Here is a 21,173-nt window from a genome sequence, read left to right as displayed (position 1 = left end):
GAAGGCCTTAATAGAACAAAGATTGACCTCCCGGAGGAAGCAGGAATCTTTCCACCAGACTGTGTTTGGACTTGAACTGCAATTCTTCCTGTGTTTCCTGCCTGCTTAGCCTACCCTGCAAAATTTGGACTTAGCAAGCCTCCATAATCACGTGAACCGATTTCTTAAATCTCTATGTAAATATATACATATCCTGTTAGGTCTGTTTCTCTAGAGAATCCTAATACATTAATATTACTGTTGATATCTCATTTGACAGTCTCCAACCAGGTGACACTTTCTTTTTCCTCATCAAACTTCAAAATTTAGAATGAGTGCTACTAATCGATTAGCACTATGCATGGAGGGGAAAGCCTGGATGGGAAGGGGCCAGGAAGGTCCAGAGTAGCTATCTCCGAGTGGTGCTAATATCCTTGATATAAGAGTGGCACTGAAGATAATAGAAAGGGTATGGGATTTAAAGACACAATTCCACCTGATCTCACCAACAATTTCAGACCTGTGGCCAATCAGTGCACTTCAGATTCCTCATCAGTGAAAAGGCAACCTATGGAATGGGAGAGAACATTTGCAAACCATATGTCCAATAATTGGTTAATCTCCAAAATATATAAGGAACTCCTACAACCCGATGGTAAACAAAAACAAACAACTCATAACCTGATTTTAAGAATGGGTTAAGGACTTAAATAGACATTTTTCCAAAGGAGATATACAAATAGCTAACAAGTATATGAAAAAGTGCTCAATATCACTATTCATCAAAGAAATGCAAATCATATATATACAAAAGTGCGTATATATACTATTATTCTGTATATATACTACTATACTTATATAGTACATACTATTATATATATATTATACTACATATCTATTCAGCCTGAAGAAAGAAGGAAATTCTGTCATTTGAAACAACACGGGGGTGAGCCTTAAGGATATTATGCTAAGTGAAATAAGCCAATTACAATGATAAATAATGCATGATTCCATTTATGTATCTAAAATAGTCAAATTCATAGAGTTAGAGTAGAATGGTGGCAGAAGGGGGAAATGGAGAGTTCCTAATCAAAGGGCATAAAGTTTCAGTCAAGCAAAACGAATAAGCTCTAGAGATGTATCATGTTGTACTTAAAGTCAACAGTAATATATGAACACTTTAAAATTTGTTAAAAGAGTAGAGCTCATGTTAAGTGTTCTTAGTGCCACAAATATTAACTGAGAAAATGGAAATACTACCAGATTATTGATATAGAAGTCCTAATTCTCCCTAAATTGCTCAGTCATTTTAATGCATTTGATGACTGATTAAACTCACATGTTTTTGTATGTTAACTTAAATATTAAGGGGCTATTTATGGGGCATCTGTGTGGCTCAGTCATTAAGCGTCTTCCTTCAGCTCAGGTCATGATCCCAGGGTCCTGGGATCGAGTCCCGCATTGGGCTCCCTGCTCTGCGGGGAGCCTGCTTCTCCCTCTCCCACTCCCCCTGCTTGTGTTCCCTCTCTCACTGTGTCTTTCTCTGTCAAATAAATAAATAAAATCTTTAAAAAAAAATTAAGGGGCTATTTAATGTTTAACAGAGATGTTTTTTTGTTTTTGTTGCCTACTCTGTGCCAAAGATAGAATAGGCTCTGAGAAATCAGAAATGAGACTCAGTATTTCCCTCCACTCAGTATCTACATGTATAAGGACAAAATAAAATGTCCTGTCAAAGATCTAGGGAAATCCATACCTTCAGATCACAGGATATTTTAATCAAATAATATGAAACTAGCCTATTAATAATATCTGAAGTCTATTTTGAACTTTCTATACACATTCATCACATATATGGCTTCCACTATACTGTTTAATCCTTGCAACTAGAATGAAGGAGAAAGAAGACAGTTTAAGGAAAATGTAGGAGCAGGGAAAAAAGAGAGACATGCCCTAAACTATAATCGGCTGACCCTTCTATGATCCCTATCTTGATCTCAGCTGCGCTCCTACGTTCTATTACTATAGTCTAGCTGGTGGAAGGGGTACTCATTACTCCCCGTTGAGGTCTACTGGAAACCTGCCAAGTGACCTGGCAGGTGAAATGACAGACTGGGTTGGTAGGAGGGAATAACGGCTAGATGACCTGTGTCTGGAGTCTGGATGTGAGGATTCAAATCTGAATTCATACCCATTTTACCTCATGACTTAATACAAGTTATATTTAAATGCTGTGCTCCCTTATTCATCTGTAAAATGACGATGATGTGCAGTCCTCTTCCTTAGAGGGTGGTGGTTATGCCGATGAAATGAAACAAGCTACACAGAACACTTAGCTCAGAGCCTGCCATGTAGGAAGCCAATGAAGTTAATGATATCATGCTTAAGGTCTTCATCATCCTCATCACTTCATGATTTTGGAGGGCTCAGTGACAGTTCAGAGACCGGTTTCCGCCACGGTAGAGCTAGAACCAGTGTGGGAGGAAAGCAGAACTCTGAATGAGGGTTCTTAGACTCTCACTAGAACCAAGAACATAAACTTCGCAGTGCTTGGAGGGAAAACTTTGCATGTTGGTACCCTGCCATCTGTCTAACCCAAATGTCCTGCTTGCCTGACAATAAGGAAACAATGCTCCCCCAGCCCCTCCTCCATCCGCTGTCGCCCATGGCACTCACTGGTTGCACTGTGACTTTGCATGAGCAAGGAGGAAGGGGGCTGCCCCTCCTGCCTGGTGAGCAACAATGGCTGAGGCTATGTACCAAGGAATGGCAGACAGACTCAGGCCAGGCCTCTTGGTGGAGGTTACTACTCTGGGAGGAGACACAGGTATGAAGCCCACTAGACAGGGAGTGGCAGCCTGAAAGGCTGGAGACACAGGCTGATAATGGAATTGTGGCCTGGAGATGTGGATGCAGAGCTCATAATTAGCTCAACTAGTCCATGAACTCCACTCCCCGAAGACTTCACAATCTTGGAGAACCATAGGAGGAAAAAGTGTCCTTGGTCCAGCTCAATGACTTCGGAGTGCCCCCTCTTCGCAGAGGGGAGTTCACTTGGCCTCTCTAGGCACATATCCACAAGGGAGGCTCTTTCTGTAAAGATTATTTCCACTTAAAAATTCTATTGCAATTTTGATTTATTGAAATAGCATTGATGATGAAATAATATCAGGAATATTGGCATCCTTATTAACATTTCCCACGCTAGAACCTGAAAAGACCTCCCTATTTGTACATTTATATGTCTGCAGGGAGAACTTCATACTTTTCTTAATATAAGTACTTATATTCCTTATGGAGTTTATTCCTTGGTAATTTTTTTTCTTTGCTAATTTGAGTGACATCATTGGCTTCATTTGTTGCTAATTGATTTCTATTGCCATATTAGAAAACAATTAAATTGTATATTTCCCTTATCTAGCACTCTTCTTTATTCTGTTTCTAGTTGTTTTTGAGTAGAATTATTTTATCTGAAATCACTCGTTATTGTTAAGAGTAAACACATTGCAGCTATAAAGTGTTTCAAATCGTGCCTGACACAATCAGTCAATAAACCTTTTGGTCAAATCAAGCTATCAGTATTTATATAATGCTAACAATGTGTCCTCTGTATTCAAAGATAAAGCAATCTTGGTCTTTCATACTCAATTGACTGGGTTCTCTTCTTCCCTGGTAACCACACTCCTTCCATAACACAGGGAGCCATATGATACAGATGGTTGAGAAGGTACTTGGTCCTTGCCTAAAAGATGCCAAGTGAGGGTTACACCCAGAATGCTGCCCACAGCCCCACCTAACCCTATGAGTTCCCCATTCAACCACACCCAATCCTGCCTGTCCTGACTCTTCAGAATGCTTTGATCCTTGGAGGCAGTAGAGTGTAGTATTAAAAAGCCTGGGTTCTGGGGGCTCAGTCGGTTAAGTGCCTGCCTTCGGCTCGGGTCATGATCCCAGGGTCCTGGAATTGAGTCCCAAATCAGGCTCCCTGCTCAGTGGGGAGACTGCATTTCCTTCTGCCTGCCTGCCCCTCTCTCTCTCACACAAATAAAATCTTAAAAAAAAAAAAAGTCTGGGTTCTGGATTCAGACATAGTTCCACCACATACTATGTAATTCTGGGCAATTATTTGAGCTCATTTGTGAATCTATTTCACCATGTGTATTATGTTGATTTAAGTATCTGCCTCATATAATTTTGTGCTGATCAAATAAGTTAATACATGGATGTCAAAACAGTGAATGACACAGAATAAAAGCTCATTAAATGTTAAATATTTTTTTAACCTTTTCTCTTTACATAAAACCAAACTAGCCCCCTTCTCTTCAAATCATCTCTGAATCAAACCTTCATCCTCTAAACTCTTCCACAGTATAAAAACTTGAGGTAGTGAAGGAAGTGTTTCTGATCCCACAGAAATGATGTGATCCCTGCCCCCACCCCAGCCGCTCCAGTAGCATCTCCTATATGCATCTGATGGTACTGAATGACTTTGATTTATGGCCAATGTTGATAATATATCTGCCTTAAACACAAAAACTTATTTCTTCTTCTTTGTCTATTTTTAACACCATACAGATTTTTAAAAATATATTAGCCTTAAAATATATTTTATAATTGAGGAAAATAACAAAAAAGCAACTATTAGTAAATTGAATCCAGCAATGTATAAAAGGAATTTCACACCACGACTGGAAATGTATTCCAGATGTGCAAGGCTGGTCCATTATCTGAAAATCACTGTGATCCATCATATCAGCAGGCTATGATCATATCAATTGATGCAGAAAAGGCATTTGACAAAACCCAAAACCTATATTCATGATTTTTTTTTCAACTCTGCAAACTAGGAAGAGGGGAACTTAACTTGATGAAAAGCACCTCAAGAAAACCCATGGTTAACATCTTAGCAATAAAAAAAGGACACAGCTTCACACAACAACTTGGATGTATCTCAAGGGGATTATGCTGAGTGAAAAAAAAGTCTGTCTCCAGAAGGTTACATACTATATGGTTTCTTTACATAACATTCTTGAAAAAAACCAAAATTATACAGATGGAGAACATATTGGTAGTTGTTAGGGCTAGTGATGGAGACGTTTGGGTCTGAATACCAAGTAACTAAAGAGGTTTTTTTTTTACTTTTTATTTATTTGAGAGACAAAGAGTTAGCAAGAGAGAGCATGAGCAGGGGGAGGGGCAGAGGGAGAAGCAGACTCCCCACTGAGCAAGGAGCCTGATGTGGGATGTGGGCTAGATCCCAGGACCCTGGGATCATGACCTGGGCTGAAGGCAGATGCTTAACCGACTGAGCCACCCAGGTGCCCAAGAGTTCTTTTGTGTGATGGAACAGTTCTGTATTCTGATTATGGTAGTAGGTCCATTCATCTACACATGTTCAAACTGCAAAGAAACACACAGACACACACACACACAGACACACACACACACATGCATCTCAAACTGGCAAAATTTAAGTAAGCTCTTGGATTTCCACTGGGGAAAACTGGGTGATGGATACATGGAATTTCCCCATACATATTTTTTCACAGGTTACTGAGAATCTATAATTATTTCATAAAAAAAAAAAAAATTAAACACACATACACACAGCAAATTCAGGACCAGAAGGCTTAAGTGACTTTTCTAAAGTCACAGAGGTAGAGTTGGAAAGTAAAAACCATCAGGTGTCTCGACTCCCAGTCCAGTTTTCTTCCCATTCCACCAAGGAAGCCCCGTGACCTTAAGATAACAGGCACAGAAACAGTATTTTTCTGCATATATCTTGAGCACATTGCTACTGATGTGAATGGTAGAAAGTTCTGATTGGATAGATTTATAAGCATAGCAGGAGACAGGCACTGATATAAGCATCTACCTCAAAAGCTAGAATTAAATTAAACCCAAATAGAATAGAAGGGACTAAAACCAAAAATTAAAGAATCAGAAGGCAGAATAAAGTTGGTTCTTTGAAAAAATTAATATATCTAAATCCCTAACAGGGTGAAGAAAAAGGAAGAGAACATATATATTACCAATATCAGAAATGAAAAGGGGATATAATGACAGTTTTCAGACATTAAAAGGGAATTACAGGATATTATGAATAAAATTTATGCCAACACATTTGAAAAGTTATGGAATGGACAGATACAATTTAGCAAAACTAACAAGAACAAATAAAAAAAACCTGAATAATCTTCTATTTATATTTGGTGTCATTCACCAGTGACACTATCTTTCAAAAGCTTTCTGTGAAGAAAACCGGTAAGACAGATTGACTGGTGAGTTGTTCCAAACATATAAGGACTAAACTGGTTCAAATTTTATAGAAAGTCTTTCAGAACAGTTTCCAACTCTTTTTATGGGGCAATATAAACTTGACACAAAACACAGACAAGTACATGACAAGAAATTACAAGACAAACCTCTAATTAACAGAGAAATAATTTTTTTTAAGTCATATACTGAATCTAGCAAAATGAGAAGGCTAATTAGCCAATATATACCACGTCCAAGTGTGGTTTATTCCAGGAAGACATGTTGTTTTACCATCTGAAAATCAAGGAATGTAGTAATTCACATTAACAAACTGAAGGGTTTTTTTAAAGACCATAATACATGCAGAGAAGGCACTGGATAAAATATTCACTCACAATTAAAAAAAAAAACAAAAACTTGGCAAACTGGGAATAAAACAGTTCTCTTCGTTTTTAAAAGTAATCTATGAAAAACTTACAGCTATTATTATACTTATGAAATATTGAACATTTTCCCCTAAGATTAGGAACAGAGCAATGATGTTCATTTTCATCATTTCTATTCATCACTGTAAAGCAATGAGGCAAAAAAAAAAAAAAAAGATAAAGTTTAGAAATCAAGTAAGACTTCCTTTTGTTATTGACAGGATTGTACACAGAAAATCCAAAATAATCCACAAACTATTTGAATAATTCAAGTAATAATAATTTAATTTATAAATGTCACTGGATAAAAAGATCAATGTACAAAAAGAAATTGCAATTCATGCTAGCTAAAAAATTAAACAGGAAATAAATAAAAATATTTACAAAGCAAAACATACCACATACCTAGAAATAAATTAAACAAAGATATTCAAGTCCTCTACAATTAAACTACAAAACACTGTTGAGAGAAATTAAAGACAACCTAGGTAAATGGATGATTATGTTTCATTGGAAGACTCAATCTTGTAAAGATGTCAATTTCATTCAGGTAATGGCATCGTCAATGCAATTCCAAGCACACTCTCAGCATATTTGTGAAAATTGGTAAGGATGTTCTAAAAATAATATAGAAACAAATGAGGAATAGAGAAGGCAGGACAATCTTAAAGAATAAAAATGCAATCTAAAGATATGTTAACAGATGGCATCTAACCTTTCTGAAAGGATTTCTAGAACTACTCAGCCCCTGCTGAGCTACCAGACTTCAGTTCCCTCCTGTTGTAAGACCCTAGTAAGCACAACATGCCAGCTGACAATATTACCCGACTTGCCCCCTGCTGCCTCCTCCCCTCTCCGCACACATCACACTCTGATTCAGTTGGTGCAAACTCTACTCTGGTTTCTGGATGAGCACAGGAGCCAGTCCTAAACAAATCAGAGTATTACATTCCTTTGGCCACAGTGATTAGATAACTATTGGCAAGTGAGCCAATCAGATTCTATTATAATGATCATATTGTGTCAACGTCTAGTGCGTTGGGGTCCCTGGGTAAGGGTCTACGAAATCACCAGGACACAGGGGATGCAGAGCAAAGGCAGCACTTGCAACTGCATACTGCCGTTTATTACTCACATAGCTATATACTCGCAGTGATCAGATAAACATAACAATGTATACTTAAAGTATCAACCCAACATCCATGAAGTAAGATACACGAAATTCAGTAAGAACAAAATACATCCTGTTTATGCTTGCAGAATAAAGAATTCTCTTAGCCATCCTTCCTTTGGAGACAACATGTTCTTTGTCTTTAGAAAGAACACTTCTGATTAGAAAGACACACTTTAAGCGAGGCAAGAGCCACTTCCTGCTGATCCAGGCATTTAGGACTTGCAACATGAGATAAGGGGAAGAGAACATTTTCTCCTCCTGGCCTAGGCCTGCCTGGCCGACCTTAACCTCACTGCAGTCCTCAAATGACCCTGGCCTGCAAGGGGCCTACAAGCCTACACCATCTCAATATTGGAGTTGTTCAAAAAGACTATCGCTCTTTTCTCCCTGAGACTTCCACCTAGAAAGCAAGCAGCCTGGATCTTCTGGGAACTACGGTAGAAATAGCCTGCCAGGAAGAATAGCTAAATGTAAGTAAGAAGATGCACAGCCAAGATACGGACACTGAATTCATCCAGATAACCATCCAGATAACAGCTTTTTAGCCCCAGGATCCCAGCCATCCCCAAAGGACTTCTTCAATAATCAAACCAATAAATTCCCTTTATAGCTTATACATATGAGAAGAGTGAAAAGACAAGCCAGACACGGGGAAAAGTTATCTGCAATATATATATATATATATATATATATATATATATATATATATATATATATATATATATATATATAAAATCTACGTAAGTTATGAATATATGATATATAACACATGGTTTTACATATGTGTATGTAACGAGACATAGAGATACACATACATACAATAGAAGACAAGTAACTAGAAGGAAACCCTTCAAATAAAAAAGGAACCAAAAATGGGTGAAATGCTTCAATAGGGTGCCCTCATAAAAGATATCCAAATAGCCAACAAGCACATAAAAAAGCATTTACCATCACTACATATCAGGTAACTGCAAACTAAAACTAAAGCAGGATATTACCATGTCCTCTGCTGGATGCCTAAGATTAGAAAGGGCTGGCCAACTAGGTGGAACAATTCGAATTTGCATGCATTGCTTTTAGGATGATAGGTGAAATCCACCTTTTTGAAAAACTGGAATACCTATTAAAACTAAAGCTAAAGTCTACCTATGAGTCAGTGATCTCATTCCTACAAACAAAACATATACCAAGAGAAATAAGTGTAAGTCAGTAAAAAGAGTGATTAAAAGGCAAACTAGACATCATGCTGAGAAAAGAAGCCAAACATATAATTGTACATATTGTATTTAAGCACTTACATAAAGATCAAGATCAAGAAGAAGCAAACCTAATACACTGAATAAAAGTCAAACTGTGGTTTCCTCTGTGGAGCAATTATTGAGAAGGCAGATAAATAAACTTTCTGGAATCCTGGGAATGTTCTGTTTACCGGGGTATGTACATAAGTGAAATTTCATCAAGCTATACACTTAAGATTAGCACATGTCGTGCACAGTAGCGTGTATATGCTTTACTAAAACAGCAGAAAATGAGGTCTACTTTCAGAAATAAACGGGAAATATAATAGAAGGGAAAAGTGTAGCTAGATGTACCTGAAGAAGCACAAACCAAAGAACCTTCATCTTTCCCAAATAAAAAAGCAGAAAAATCTGAAGGTGTCAAATATAAATCTTCCTCCACTAAAATAGGATGATTCCCTGTCTGATGCTTACCTCGCTTATACCTAATTTTCCTTACTGTCCACAGCCCTTCTTGCTGGAGATGCCAGTGGATTTGCACGGATGTCTTTCCCCTTGAGCAAAGTGACGTGACGGGATTGCACTACACAAATAACAACCCTGCTCCAAAATGGGGCCACCTCTATAGAGCCAGTTGATGTGCCAGAGGGACTGTCAGATCAGCAAAAGGACAATGCTGGAACGTGCCAGAAAACCTAAGAAGCTGTGTATGACTGTGATGGAGGAACTTATGGAAAGGTCTATGGAGCTGCTGCCTCTGACTTTACTGAAGTAGAAGCATTTAATGTTCCGTTTCAAGCTAGTGTTGATTGGTGGGTCCGATCATCAGGAAAATGAGCCGGACACTGAAGCTCACCAGGCCCCTATGTATCTGTCTCCATCCTGTGGCCCCACTAAACAAAGAATAATAGCTTCTTCCCGCTGCCTTCCAATTCTCATGCAAACTCTGTTTCAGACAATTCTAACCTGGGACTGGATAAGGAAATGATTCTGAGAAATGGAGTCCCAACCATGTCCAAATTAACACACACAAGCCAGCTCAACCAACTTTACTTCTAGCTTTCTTGTCACAAGGTCCCTTTTTAAACTCAAAACACTGGGTCCAATTCCTAGCCATGAGCAAGGACAGAGAAAATACAAAAACAACGTATTAGATGCGACTCTTCTTTTGAGAACTTGCCCTTATTAATTTCTGTTGAAATGGATTATTAGACAGAAAAGCTTTTAATAATAAAAACTGATAACCTCAAAAACTTTAGGTTCTTTTAGTTAAAAAAAGAAAAAAAAAGGGAAAAAAAATTGGGTAGGCAATTTCCAGTATCTGCCATACTAGAAATGACCAATTACAGGAAAAAAATTACAAAAGAAATTACAAATAGCAAAGTGTTGATACCATAACAGGTGTGATACTGCACACCTGGAGAATGGTGAGTATTAATTAGATACTAATTAAAAAAAAAAAAAAAAAGACCACTCCTGCCTGCATTTGAAAAACACCTTGAATCCCCTATGGGTCCAAAAGATTTTGTAACATAAAGAACATTTACATCTTGGCCGAAATAAAAGTACCTATAATAAAATGTGGTTAGAGCTGAAAAAGTATTAGAGGAAAATTCATCACCTTAAATATTCGTATCAGAAAACAGAAACCGATTATCAATGAGCCAGCAGTCCACTTTACAAGTGAGGCCCTGATCCGTGCTTCTCGTGTGAATTTTCTTGCACGCCGGAAGTGACATTCATGAAGGCATTCCCACAAGGTGTACAGACACAGGTTTCTCTCAGCTGTGAGTTCTCAAGTCGTCAAACAGATACGCAACACTTTCTTGCCTTCTTATATTCATGGCGCATCTCCACAACGTTCCAGATATGCTGTGAGGTGAAAACGCCTTGCAGACGTTCCCACATTTCACACCATTTATACATTTTCCCTAGTGTGAGTTTTCACATGTCTTCGAAAGTAGGCAGGACACACAAAGGCTTTTCCACATTCCTTACATTCATATGGTTTCTCTCCAGTGTGGCTTCTTACATGTCTTCGAAAGGATGAGGGACAACTGAAGGCTTTCCCACATTCCAGACATTCGAAGGGTTTCTCGCCAGTGTGCATCCTTGCATGGACAGTAAGGTATGAAGAATGGCGAAAGGCTTTCCCACATTCCTTACATTCATAGGGTTTCTCCCCAGTATGTGTTCTCATGTGGATCCTCAGAGCTGAGGGATAAATAAAGGCTTTGCCACATTTCTTACATTCGTAAGGTTTCTCTCCAGTGTGAGTTCTTATATGTACTATAAGGTGGGAGGAACTAATAAAGGCTTTCCCACATTCTTTACATTCATAAGGCTTCTCTCCAGTGTGAGTTCTTAAGTGTTCAGTGAGGGATGAGGAACGGCTAAAGGCCTTCCCACATTCCTTACATTCATATTGTATCTTTCCAGTGTGATCTCTCACGTGTGCTCTGAAGGATGAGGGACAACTAAAGGCTTTTCCACATTCCTTACATTCATAGGGTTTCTCTCTACTTTGATTTTTCACGTGCGTATTAAGGGAAGTGGGAAGATAGAAGGCTTTTCCACATTCCAGGCATTCATAGGGTTTCTCTCCAGTGTGTTTTCTCATATGGATACTTAAGGAGGAGGGACAATTGTAGGCTTTCCCACATTCCTTACATTTATAGGGTTTCTCTCCTGTGTGTGTTCTGACGTGTACAGTGAGTTTTGAGGACTCGCTGAAGGCCTTCCCACACTCTTTACATTCGTAAGGCTTCTCTCCAGTATGAATTCTTATATGTATTATAAGGTGAGAGGAAGAACTAAAGGCCTTCCCACATTCCTTACATTCATATGGCTTATCTCCACTGTGAATTCTTTTGTGTTTGGAGAGTGAGGAAGAACAGCTAAACGCCTTCCCACATTCCCTACATTCATAAGGCTTATCTCCACTGTGAATCCTTTTGTGTTCTGTCAGGGATGAAGAACAGCTAAAGGTTTTTCCACATTCCTTACATTCATAGCTCATCTTTCCAGTGTGAATCTTCATATGTGCCCTAAAGAAGGAAGAACAACCGAAGGTTTTTGTACATTCTTTACATTCGTAAGGTTTCCCTTCAGTGGGATTTTTCACATGCTTCTTAAAACAAGCAAGAAAATGGAAAGCTTTCCCACATTCTTTACATTGATAGGGTTTGCTTCCAGTGTGAGACCTGATGTGATTCTTAAGGGATAAATGATCCGTGAAGGCCTTCTTACACTCATGGCATTCATAGGACTTCACTTCAGTAGTTCTCTTGAGTATATTAAGATGTGAAATTTGGCTGCAGTCTTGTCCACACTGATTTTCTTCATTACATTCATAGATGGTCTCCACACCTGGACTTCTTTTAAAAATAAAAGCACATTATTAGTAATAAATATACTTTTATCATTTTCAGTGACTACATTTTCTGCCCTGTCAAGTTACAAGTTCAAAGTCCTCACAGAAGGGTCTACAATAGCCAATATTATCACTGAGGTTTTTTTGACATACAATTTTTCTGGTAATTGCTTATAATTGAACTATGTGTCAAACGGTGAAGATCTCAATGTCATTTTTGGGGAAAAAAATCTTAGAAAAATTCTTTACGAAATCACAATTTTTGACCAAGTTCTAGGTACACGTTTTTTAAGTTTTATGACATTTTAAGATCCTCTCCAGAGGCATGACTTTTTCTTTTTTGAATGGCACTCACCTCAAATGTCTCTCATGGTTTTTGTTCTGATAACAAATACCATGGTATTCCCAGTTTTTGTGTAAAATGGATGAGCAAGAATCATTCCTTTTGAACCTTACTATTTTCTGTTCACCGGATATTCTTTGTCCATAAATATCTTGTGGAGCTACTAATTCATTAGTTTTAAGTTGAATCTCAAAACCTGAAACAAAAAAGCAAAGGCACCTATAAGGAAAAGGACTTCTGGCAACGTAGCTGTTTCAGGACTTCAGTAATATACACAAGGGTCAAAATTGTAAGCAAGAAATAATTCCATGAAGACTGAGACTTATAGTAACACAAATAAGGTATTATTAGGAGAACAAAGGGCACCTGGCTGGCTCAGTCAGAAGAGCATGCAACACTTGATCTTGGGGTCATGAGTTTGAGCCCTGAGCGGGTTGTAGAGATTGCTTAAATAAAAGTTAAAAAGGAAAACAAAACAAAAAGGAACCAGTTCCTTCCTAAAATGCACATGACCAAATACTAACTTACAAGAAGAAATATGGACTGTCTTTCCCAAGAACAAGGAAAGTGTGAGAATACTGATAAAAAGTCAAAATAGTAATCTAAGGTATCTAGAAGATCACACCCCTCAAACAAAGCAAAGTTTTGTTTTGCTTTTATTTGATTTTTACAAACGTAATATCCCCCAACCAGGACAGTTTCTCCCAGGGATTCTTGCCTTCCTGGTGTTCCCCCTGGATAGGTCCTCTTTCCACTGTCTCCAGGTCCTCCTCTTGTTTCCACCGAGAGATCAGATATGGTGTGTGCAATGGATACCCTGTTAATGCAGAAAGGCTTATCATGAGGGAAAACAATGAGGAACCATAAACATTTCCATGAGACAGGGTCAAAATTTTGCTCTTCTGATACTGTAATTATGGGCAAGAGAAAATTGAATTTCTACAAAATGTTTGTCAAAAGTTTTTTTAAAGCAGGAGCAGGATGGGGGAGTAGACAATGACACAGCCTCTGATTTCTAGAACTGATGTGATATTCATTATCTAAACTTCAATATTAGAAGCTGGTCTGATAGAGCCAGGATATTTTGTTCTCCTATTGCACATTAATAATCTCACAGAATACCAATCTTTTTTTTTTTGTCTTTTTTTTTATTCTTATGTTAATCCCCATACATTACATCATTAGTTTCAGATGTAGTGTTCCATGATTCATTGTTTGTGCATAACACCCAGTGCTCCATGCAGAATGTGCCCTCCTCAATACCCATCACCAGGCTAACCCATCCTCCCACCCTCCTCCCCTCTAGAACCCTCAGTTTGTTTTTCAGAGTCCCATCATCTCTCATGGTTCGTCTACCCCTCCGAATGCCCCCGCTTCATTCTTCCCCTCCTGCTACCTTCTTCTTCTTCTTCTTCTTCTTTTTTTTTTCAGAATACCAATCTTAAACAAGATTACTCAGACCATGATAAAATTAAACAAAATAAGGCCATTACATAATTTAATCTAAGGATGACCCCCCCCCCAAAAAAGTCACTGTGCCACCCATAAAATACTCAATAATAAAATTTCTACCTCTTTTTGTCAGCATCCAATCTAAAGTGACCACCTGGACTGGGTTGAACAGTGTCCCTTGAAAATATATGTCCAAACAGATCAATGAAACAGAATAGAGAGCCCAGAAATAGACCTACATAAACATAGTCAGCTGATCTTTGACAAAGGATCAAAGGCAATCCACAAAGAAGACAGTCTTTTCAACAGAGACTGAAACAACTAGCCATCAACATGCAAGAAAATTAATCTAGACACAGACTTTTACACTCTTCACAAAAATCAACCCAAAGTGGATCACATGGATCAAAGACCTAAATGTAAAATGCAAAACTATGAAATTCCTCAAGGGAAACATCATATGAAGAGATAGTCCCATATGTCATCAGGAAAATGCAAATTAAAACAATGAGAAACCGCCACACACCTATGAGAACAGCTAAAATCCATAACACTGACACCAACAAATGCTGGCAAGGCTGTAGAACAGGAACTCTCATTCATTGCTGGGGGGAATGCGAAATGGTACAGCACTTTGGAAGACAGTTTGGCAGCTTCTTACAAAACTAATCTTACTATATGATCAGGCAATCACACTCCTTGGAATTTACCCAGAGAAGCTGAAAACATGTCCACACAAAAACCTGCACATGCATGTTTTACTGCAGCTTTATTCACAACTGCCCAAACTTAGAAACAATTAAGATGTCCTTCAGAGGGTGAATGGATGAATAAAACTGCGGTACACCCAGACAATGAAATATTATTCTGAATTAAAAAGAAATGAATTATCAAGCCACGTAAAGACATGAAAGAAGCATAAATGCATATTACTAAGTGAAAGAAACCACTGAAAAATCTATATACCGTATGATTCCAACTATATGACATTCTAGAAAAGCCAAAACTATGGGGACAATAAAAAGATCAGTGGTTGCCACAGGTTAGCGAGGAAGGAGATGAACTGATGAGGCAAAGAGGATTTTTAGGGCAGTGAAATTACTCTAAATGATACTATAATGATGTATACCACTACATATTTGTCCAAACCACACAATGTATTCTGTGTTGAATGACTTCACCAAGAGTGAATCCTAATGTATAAACTATGGACTCAGGGTGATGATGATGTGTCGATTCAGGTTCATCAATTGTAACAAATGTGCCACTCTGGTAGGAGATGTTGATAGTGGAAGCGGCTGTACCCATATGGGAGCAGGGCACACAGAAGTCTCTGTATCTACTACTCACATCTGCTGTGAACCTACAACTGCTCTAAAAAAAAGTAAGTGTATCAAAACAAAATGTCATGTCCACTTGAAAGCTCAGAATGTTACTTTATTTGGAAATAGGGTCTTTGTAGCTATAATCAAGTAAAGATGGAGTTATACTGGATTAGGGTGGGTCTTAAATCCATTGATTAGTGTCCCTATAGGGAGGGGCATAGAGACAAAGGGGAAAAGGCCATGTGAGGACAAAGGCAAAGATTAGAATGATCTAGCTGCATGGGGCACCTGGCTGGCTCAGCCGGTAGAGCATGCGACTCTTGATCTCGGGCTTGTGGGTTCTAGCCCCACATTGGGGGTGTAGAGATCACCTAAAAATAAAATCTTTAAAAAAATAGAAAAGAATGATATCACTGCAAACCAAGAAATGCCAAGTATTGCTGGCAACCACAGAGGCTAGGAAAAGACAAGGAGAGATTTCTCCCATAGAGCCTTCAGAAGGAGCATGGTCCTACTGACACCTTGTTTGTACTTCCAGTCTCCAGAAATGTGAAAAAATAAGTTTCTGCTGTTTTTATCCACAGTTTGTGGTACTTTGTTATGAAAGGCCTAGGAAAGGGGTGCCTGGGTGGCTCAGTCGTTAAGCGTCTGCCTTGGGCTCAGGTCATGATCCCAGGGTCCTGGGATCGAGCCCCACATCAGGCTCTCTGTTCAGCGGGAAGCCTGCTTCTCCCTCTCCCACTGCCCCCTGCTTGTGTTCCCTCTCTCACTGTGTCTCTCTCTGTCAAATAAATAAATAAAATCTTAAAAAAAAAAAAAAAAAAGGCCCAGGAAACCAATACAGCCTACTTCCACAGACCCATCCCCAAATCACTCACCCAAAGTACAAACTCTATAATATGTATGTTTTAACACCTTCTTTCTGAGACACACCACAGTTCCCCATGTCATACGTTCTCCCTTCCTGCACTGAGTAATAACCCCCCTCTTGTTTACATGTATGTTTCTGAGTAAAGACCACTGACATCATTAAAATTCTCATAAGGACCCAAACCATAAACCTCCCTAAGGCCCAAAGTGACCCCTGAAGTCTATGCCAGCACTTTCAATACTTAATAAGCCTCAAGGCTTTTAACCACAAGAAAAAGAAAAAGGCAGTTCACTACACAGATGTTTATTTTCATGGTGAAGCCACTAGACTTAAAGTTCCTTGGGGTCTGTGACCATGTCGGTCTTATTTACCAATTCATTCCTATTCCTCAGCCTAAATCCTAGGACAAGGTCAATTAGTAAGATTGTTTTCTAAACAACTAAATGAAGGAACGTTGCCATTCTTACCTAGGGAGGCCAGGTTCTGAAAGTTTTCCAGCATCACATCTCTGTAGAGGCTCCTCTGAGCAAAATCTAGCAGAGCCCACTCCTCCTGGGTGAAGTCCACGGCCACATCCTCAAAGACCACAGAGTCCTAAAACATCCCACATATATTCTTTTCAGAAAGGTGCCCACTCTCCCCACGTGTGCAGGAAGATTGATGAGGCTGCTAATACTGGGAAACTGAGAATCAATTCACAGGAAGTTCTGAAGATTTTATGGTCTCCCAACATCTACCCTAGAATTCAGACACCAGATCTTTCTCTTTATACCCATTACATCCTTCCTAACTGACCCCATCCAGTCTATGTATCTAACCACACTTCTAAAACACCAAATTTATCTCTTGCACAGTTTGATGGTGACCATTTCCAATCTTATGATCCAGGACAGTCCAGAGCCTACAAGAAATGACAGAAATGCTCTAGAGATGAAATAATTTCCACACGGACACCAGCAATTCCTTGTTACACAAAAATTTCACCTGCTTCCTTCTTTCCCACCACAGCACTCAGCACAACATGAAAGACTGGGTCAAATCCAAGTGAGGTTTAAATGCATAAAAACACACTGAGGAACAGGGAGCTTTTCTTTCTTTCTTTCTTTCTTTCTCTATCTATCTATCTATCTCTCTATCTATCTTCCCACAAACCTGAGGCCCAGGAGCTTGCAGAAATAGCACTTTCACCTCAGGCCCACAGCTGGCCATATTGTATTCTAGGCCAGGGGTCAGCAAACTGTAGCACATGGGCTGAATCCAGCCTACTATTTGCTTACGTAAAGTTTTATTGGAACACAATAAAATATTTGTTTATGTACTGTCTGTGGCTGCTTTCAAACTAAATTGGTGGTTTAATTGCAATAGAAACTCTTTAGCCTTCAACGCCTAAGACACTTACAGTGTGGCCCAATAGAAAAATAGATCACTAACAACTGCTCTAAACAATTAGGAGGTCAAGGACCTGGTGGAATGGAAAATTCTTTTGGAGAATAATTAGCTCCTACTTACCTGTGTCATATTTTTCTGTAACTCTGCAACTTTTCTTTCTTCTTCCATGTTCCCTTCATGAAGAAAGTCAAGAGTACTGAGAAGTTAGAGCTGGGGCAGGAGAAAGAAAACACGAGAATCCAGGTCTCCCCACAATTTCCACAACTCATGAGCCTGGATGTTGCAGCATATCCGTTATGAGGGATCACTCCCCTCAAAACACACACACACACACACACACACACGTATAAAGCATACCCCCAAGACACCCAACCAAATACACACTGATCTTGTAAGGAGATGGAGTAATCTTATCTCCTCTAGAGCTAAAAAAACATTGCTGGGGTCCTTGCTAATTAAAAAAAAAAGGTTAAAAAAGGTTAAGAGTCCCATGTTCTAAGTTAACTGAAATCTAAAAAAGTTTAGCTGTCAGTTTTCCCATGATAATGAAATACAAAAAACAGCAGACAATGCCTGCAACCATAACTTTGACACTGTGTCAAATCCAAAAAAAGCATTTATAGATGCAACTTCTGGGGGCTCCACTCCCAGTATTTCTTACTTCTGCACCACTGGCAGCTAACAGGAATTACTGCTCAGCCCCTGACCACTGAACCCTCCCCTCCATGGTCTGCAGGGCCTCTGAAACTTGATTTTTGCAAAAAAGCATCAACAGATATCAACAGTGAATTCCACACATAGGAGGTAGAGAAGACTGCCATGCTGTGACTCTCATCCTAAATTGTGCCTACACAGTACAGAAGAGCAGAACAAGAATACCTGAAGTGAAGTTAGCAACATGTCATCTCCGATAGTAATATCTGCAGCTCTATTACATAAATTTTTTTTTCTTTTTTTTTTTATTTGCGAGAGAGAGAATGAGAGGACGAGATGGAGGAGGGTCAGAGGGAGAAGCAGACTCCCTGCTGAGCAGGGAGCCCGATGTGGGACTTGATCCCAGGACTCCAGGATCATGACCTGAGCCGAAGGCAGTCGCTTAACCAACTGAGCCACCCAGGCGCCCTCTATTACATAAATTTAAAATAATGAAAACACAAGTTTTTTCCATGCAGTGGATCAAGTAGTATATTTTAAAACTGAAAAAATCACAACATTCTTTACTAAATTAATAACGTGCCATTTAAGCAACCATGATGTGAGAATGATCTTGCAAAGAGCTTTTCTTTCATAGAAGCTCTGCAAATCAGGTATTATTACAACCAGCTTATAGTTGAGAAATCTGAGAATCAATTAACCATACACTCAATGTTACCCAGTCAGAAAGCTGCTGAGGTGTATGTAACACAGGGTGTATTACACAGACAGATGTATGAATGCAGGCCTGTTTGTCTTCAAAGCCTAAACTCCCAATGAGTATATTTCTGAACATATACCTTACAATTTAGTTGTTAGTGAGGCCCTTATCACTAACATTACCAGAGTCTAGCCTAGAACCCTGCTGTGCACTACGGAAAGTAGGCAAATGAAGTATTCTATTTAAATGTTTTATCTTGGGGCGCCTGGGTGGCTCAGCTAGTTAAGTGTCTGGCTCTTGATTTCAGCTCAGGTCATGATCTCAGGGTCGAGAGATCAAGCCCTGCATCAGGCTCTGTGCTCTGTACAAAGTCTGTTTGTCTCTCTCCCTGTGCTCCTCTCTGGGGGGGGGGGGGGGGGGGGGGAGGAGAAATAAATAAATAAATAAATAAATAAATAAATAAATAAATGGATGAATGAATGAATGAATGAATCCTCTTAAAAATAAATAAATAAATGTTTTATCTTTGAGCTCCTTTAGACTAAGCCCCCCCCCCCCTTTTAAAGAGTTTATTTATTTATTTGACAGAGAGAGCATGGTGAGAGAGGGAACACAAGCAGGGGGAGTGGGAGAGGGAGAAGCAGACTCCCCGCGGAGCAGGGAGCCCCATGCGGGGCTCGATCTCAGGACCCTGGGATCATGACCTGAGCCGAAGGCAGACGCCCAATGACTGAGCCACCCAGATGCCTCTAAGCCCCCTTTTTTGAGCAAGGACACTTCCCTTAAGACCCCTACCTCTTGCTCCTTCATTTCATATTTACTTAGGTAATATTTACCCCAATGCCACCACATACAGTCACAGGGGATACAGCACTGAACAAAACAGAAAAATCCTGAAGGACATGGATGTTATAATCATTTGAGGGAGGGCAGTAAATGAACAAAATGTATCAGGTGTGGTATATGATACACAATAATGCAGCACATTACAGGGATAAAGAGGCACATACACATTTATTTTTAGCCAGTTAGGACTACTTTTGTAGCCGGGAAGAAGCAGAAAATTAAAAGAAGTGTTTCAGATAACACTGGAAATCCACAGTTGGTGTGGTACATATATTTACATATTTATATGAATATCATCAACTCCCAGAGAAAATAAAATCAGTATGAGTGGGCTAACCATTAACTTAAAGGATAGAAAAGGAACAGCATAAAGGTTTAGAAAAATGAAAATAGGACAAAATTAATATTTTTAAAAAACTAATAAAAAGAATCATAAAAATGAACAATGTGTCCTTTGAAAACTAATGAAATCAACAAAGCTTTAGCAATTTTAACAGAGCATAGACAAAGAGTTATGAATGAGTCATAATCACAGATGTTGAAGGGAGAATATAACGAAAAAGTTAAGAGAATATACATGAAAATGTACATATAATGAATGAATTTCTAGAAAGAAGTACAACTTTCTGGCAATGATCTAAAATAAATACAAAACTTGATTAATCCAATCCTAAAAGAAAAAGAAAAAAAAACAGTAGTTTAAAACATGCCCACAAAGGGACGCCTGGGTGGCTCAGTCGGTTAAGCGGCTGCCTTCGGCCCAGGTCATGATCCCAGGGTCCTGGGATCGAGTCCCACATCGGGCTCCTTGCTCAGCAGGGAACCTGCTTCTCCCGCTCTCTCCCTCTCCTTGTGCTCTCTCTGTCAAACAAATAAAATCTTAAAAAAAAAAAAAAAACATGCCCACAAAGGAAATATGAATTACAAATTGTTTCACAGGCAACTTCACCAAATAAGTAAAGGATTCATAATTCCATTGTAGGGATGGAAAATACTGTTTTCCTGAGTGTTTCCAAGCCAAAAAAGTACAACTCAAAACAAAACAGGAAAGATCTCATTCACACATATGAATGCAAAATAATATAAAAGTTTTAGTACAGTGGAGAATGGAATAATGAGGGTATAATCACAAACCAAGTTCATTTC

The 21,173-nt window shown here is 39.0% G+C and overlaps 1 protein-coding gene across 3 annotated transcripts; it reads right to left on the bottom strand.

Moving 5' to 3' along the window:
* Positions 1-6,484: 6,484 nt before the first annotated feature.
* On the bottom strand, positions 6,485-19,562 carry LOC123834119 (zinc finger protein 699). Of its 3 annotated transcripts, none has more exons than XR_006788395.3 (6): positions 17,948-19,561; positions 16,906-17,032; positions 13,509-13,607; positions 12,803-12,986; positions 10,696-12,451; positions 6,485-7,279 (listed from the first exon to the last, which is right to left on the bottom strand). XR_006788395.3 is itself a non-coding variant. In XM_064571775.1 (6 exons), the coding sequence occupies exons 1-6, from the start codon at positions 17,993-17,995 to the stop codon at positions 12,111-12,113; spliced, it is 597 nt and encodes a 198-aa protein (XP_064427845.1). In that variant the 5' UTR covers positions 17,996-19,562; the 3' UTR covers positions 11,982-12,110. The 3 variants fall into 3 exon arrangements, 2 of the variants coding, with proteins under 2 accessions (XP_045719036.1, XP_064427845.1); XM_064571775.1 differs by lacking the exon at positions 6,485-7,279 and having other exon boundaries at positions 11,982-12,121; positions 12,324-12,451; positions 17,948-19,562; XM_045863080.3 differs by lacking the exon at positions 6,485-7,279 and having other exon boundaries at positions 10,041-12,451.
* Positions 19,563-21,173: the final 1,611 nt, after the last annotated feature.

The sequence above is a fragment of the Mirounga angustirostris genome, unplaced genomic scaffold, assembly GCF_029215605.1.
Source record: "Mirounga angustirostris isolate CCGP_5_RB_7025 unplaced genomic scaffold, mMirAng1.0.hap1 SCAF_1, whole genome shotgun sequence".
Taxonomy (NCBI): Eukaryota; Metazoa; Chordata; class Mammalia; order Carnivora; family Phocidae; genus Mirounga; species Mirounga angustirostris.
This window is presented reverse-complemented; position numbering and strand designations above follow the sequence as displayed.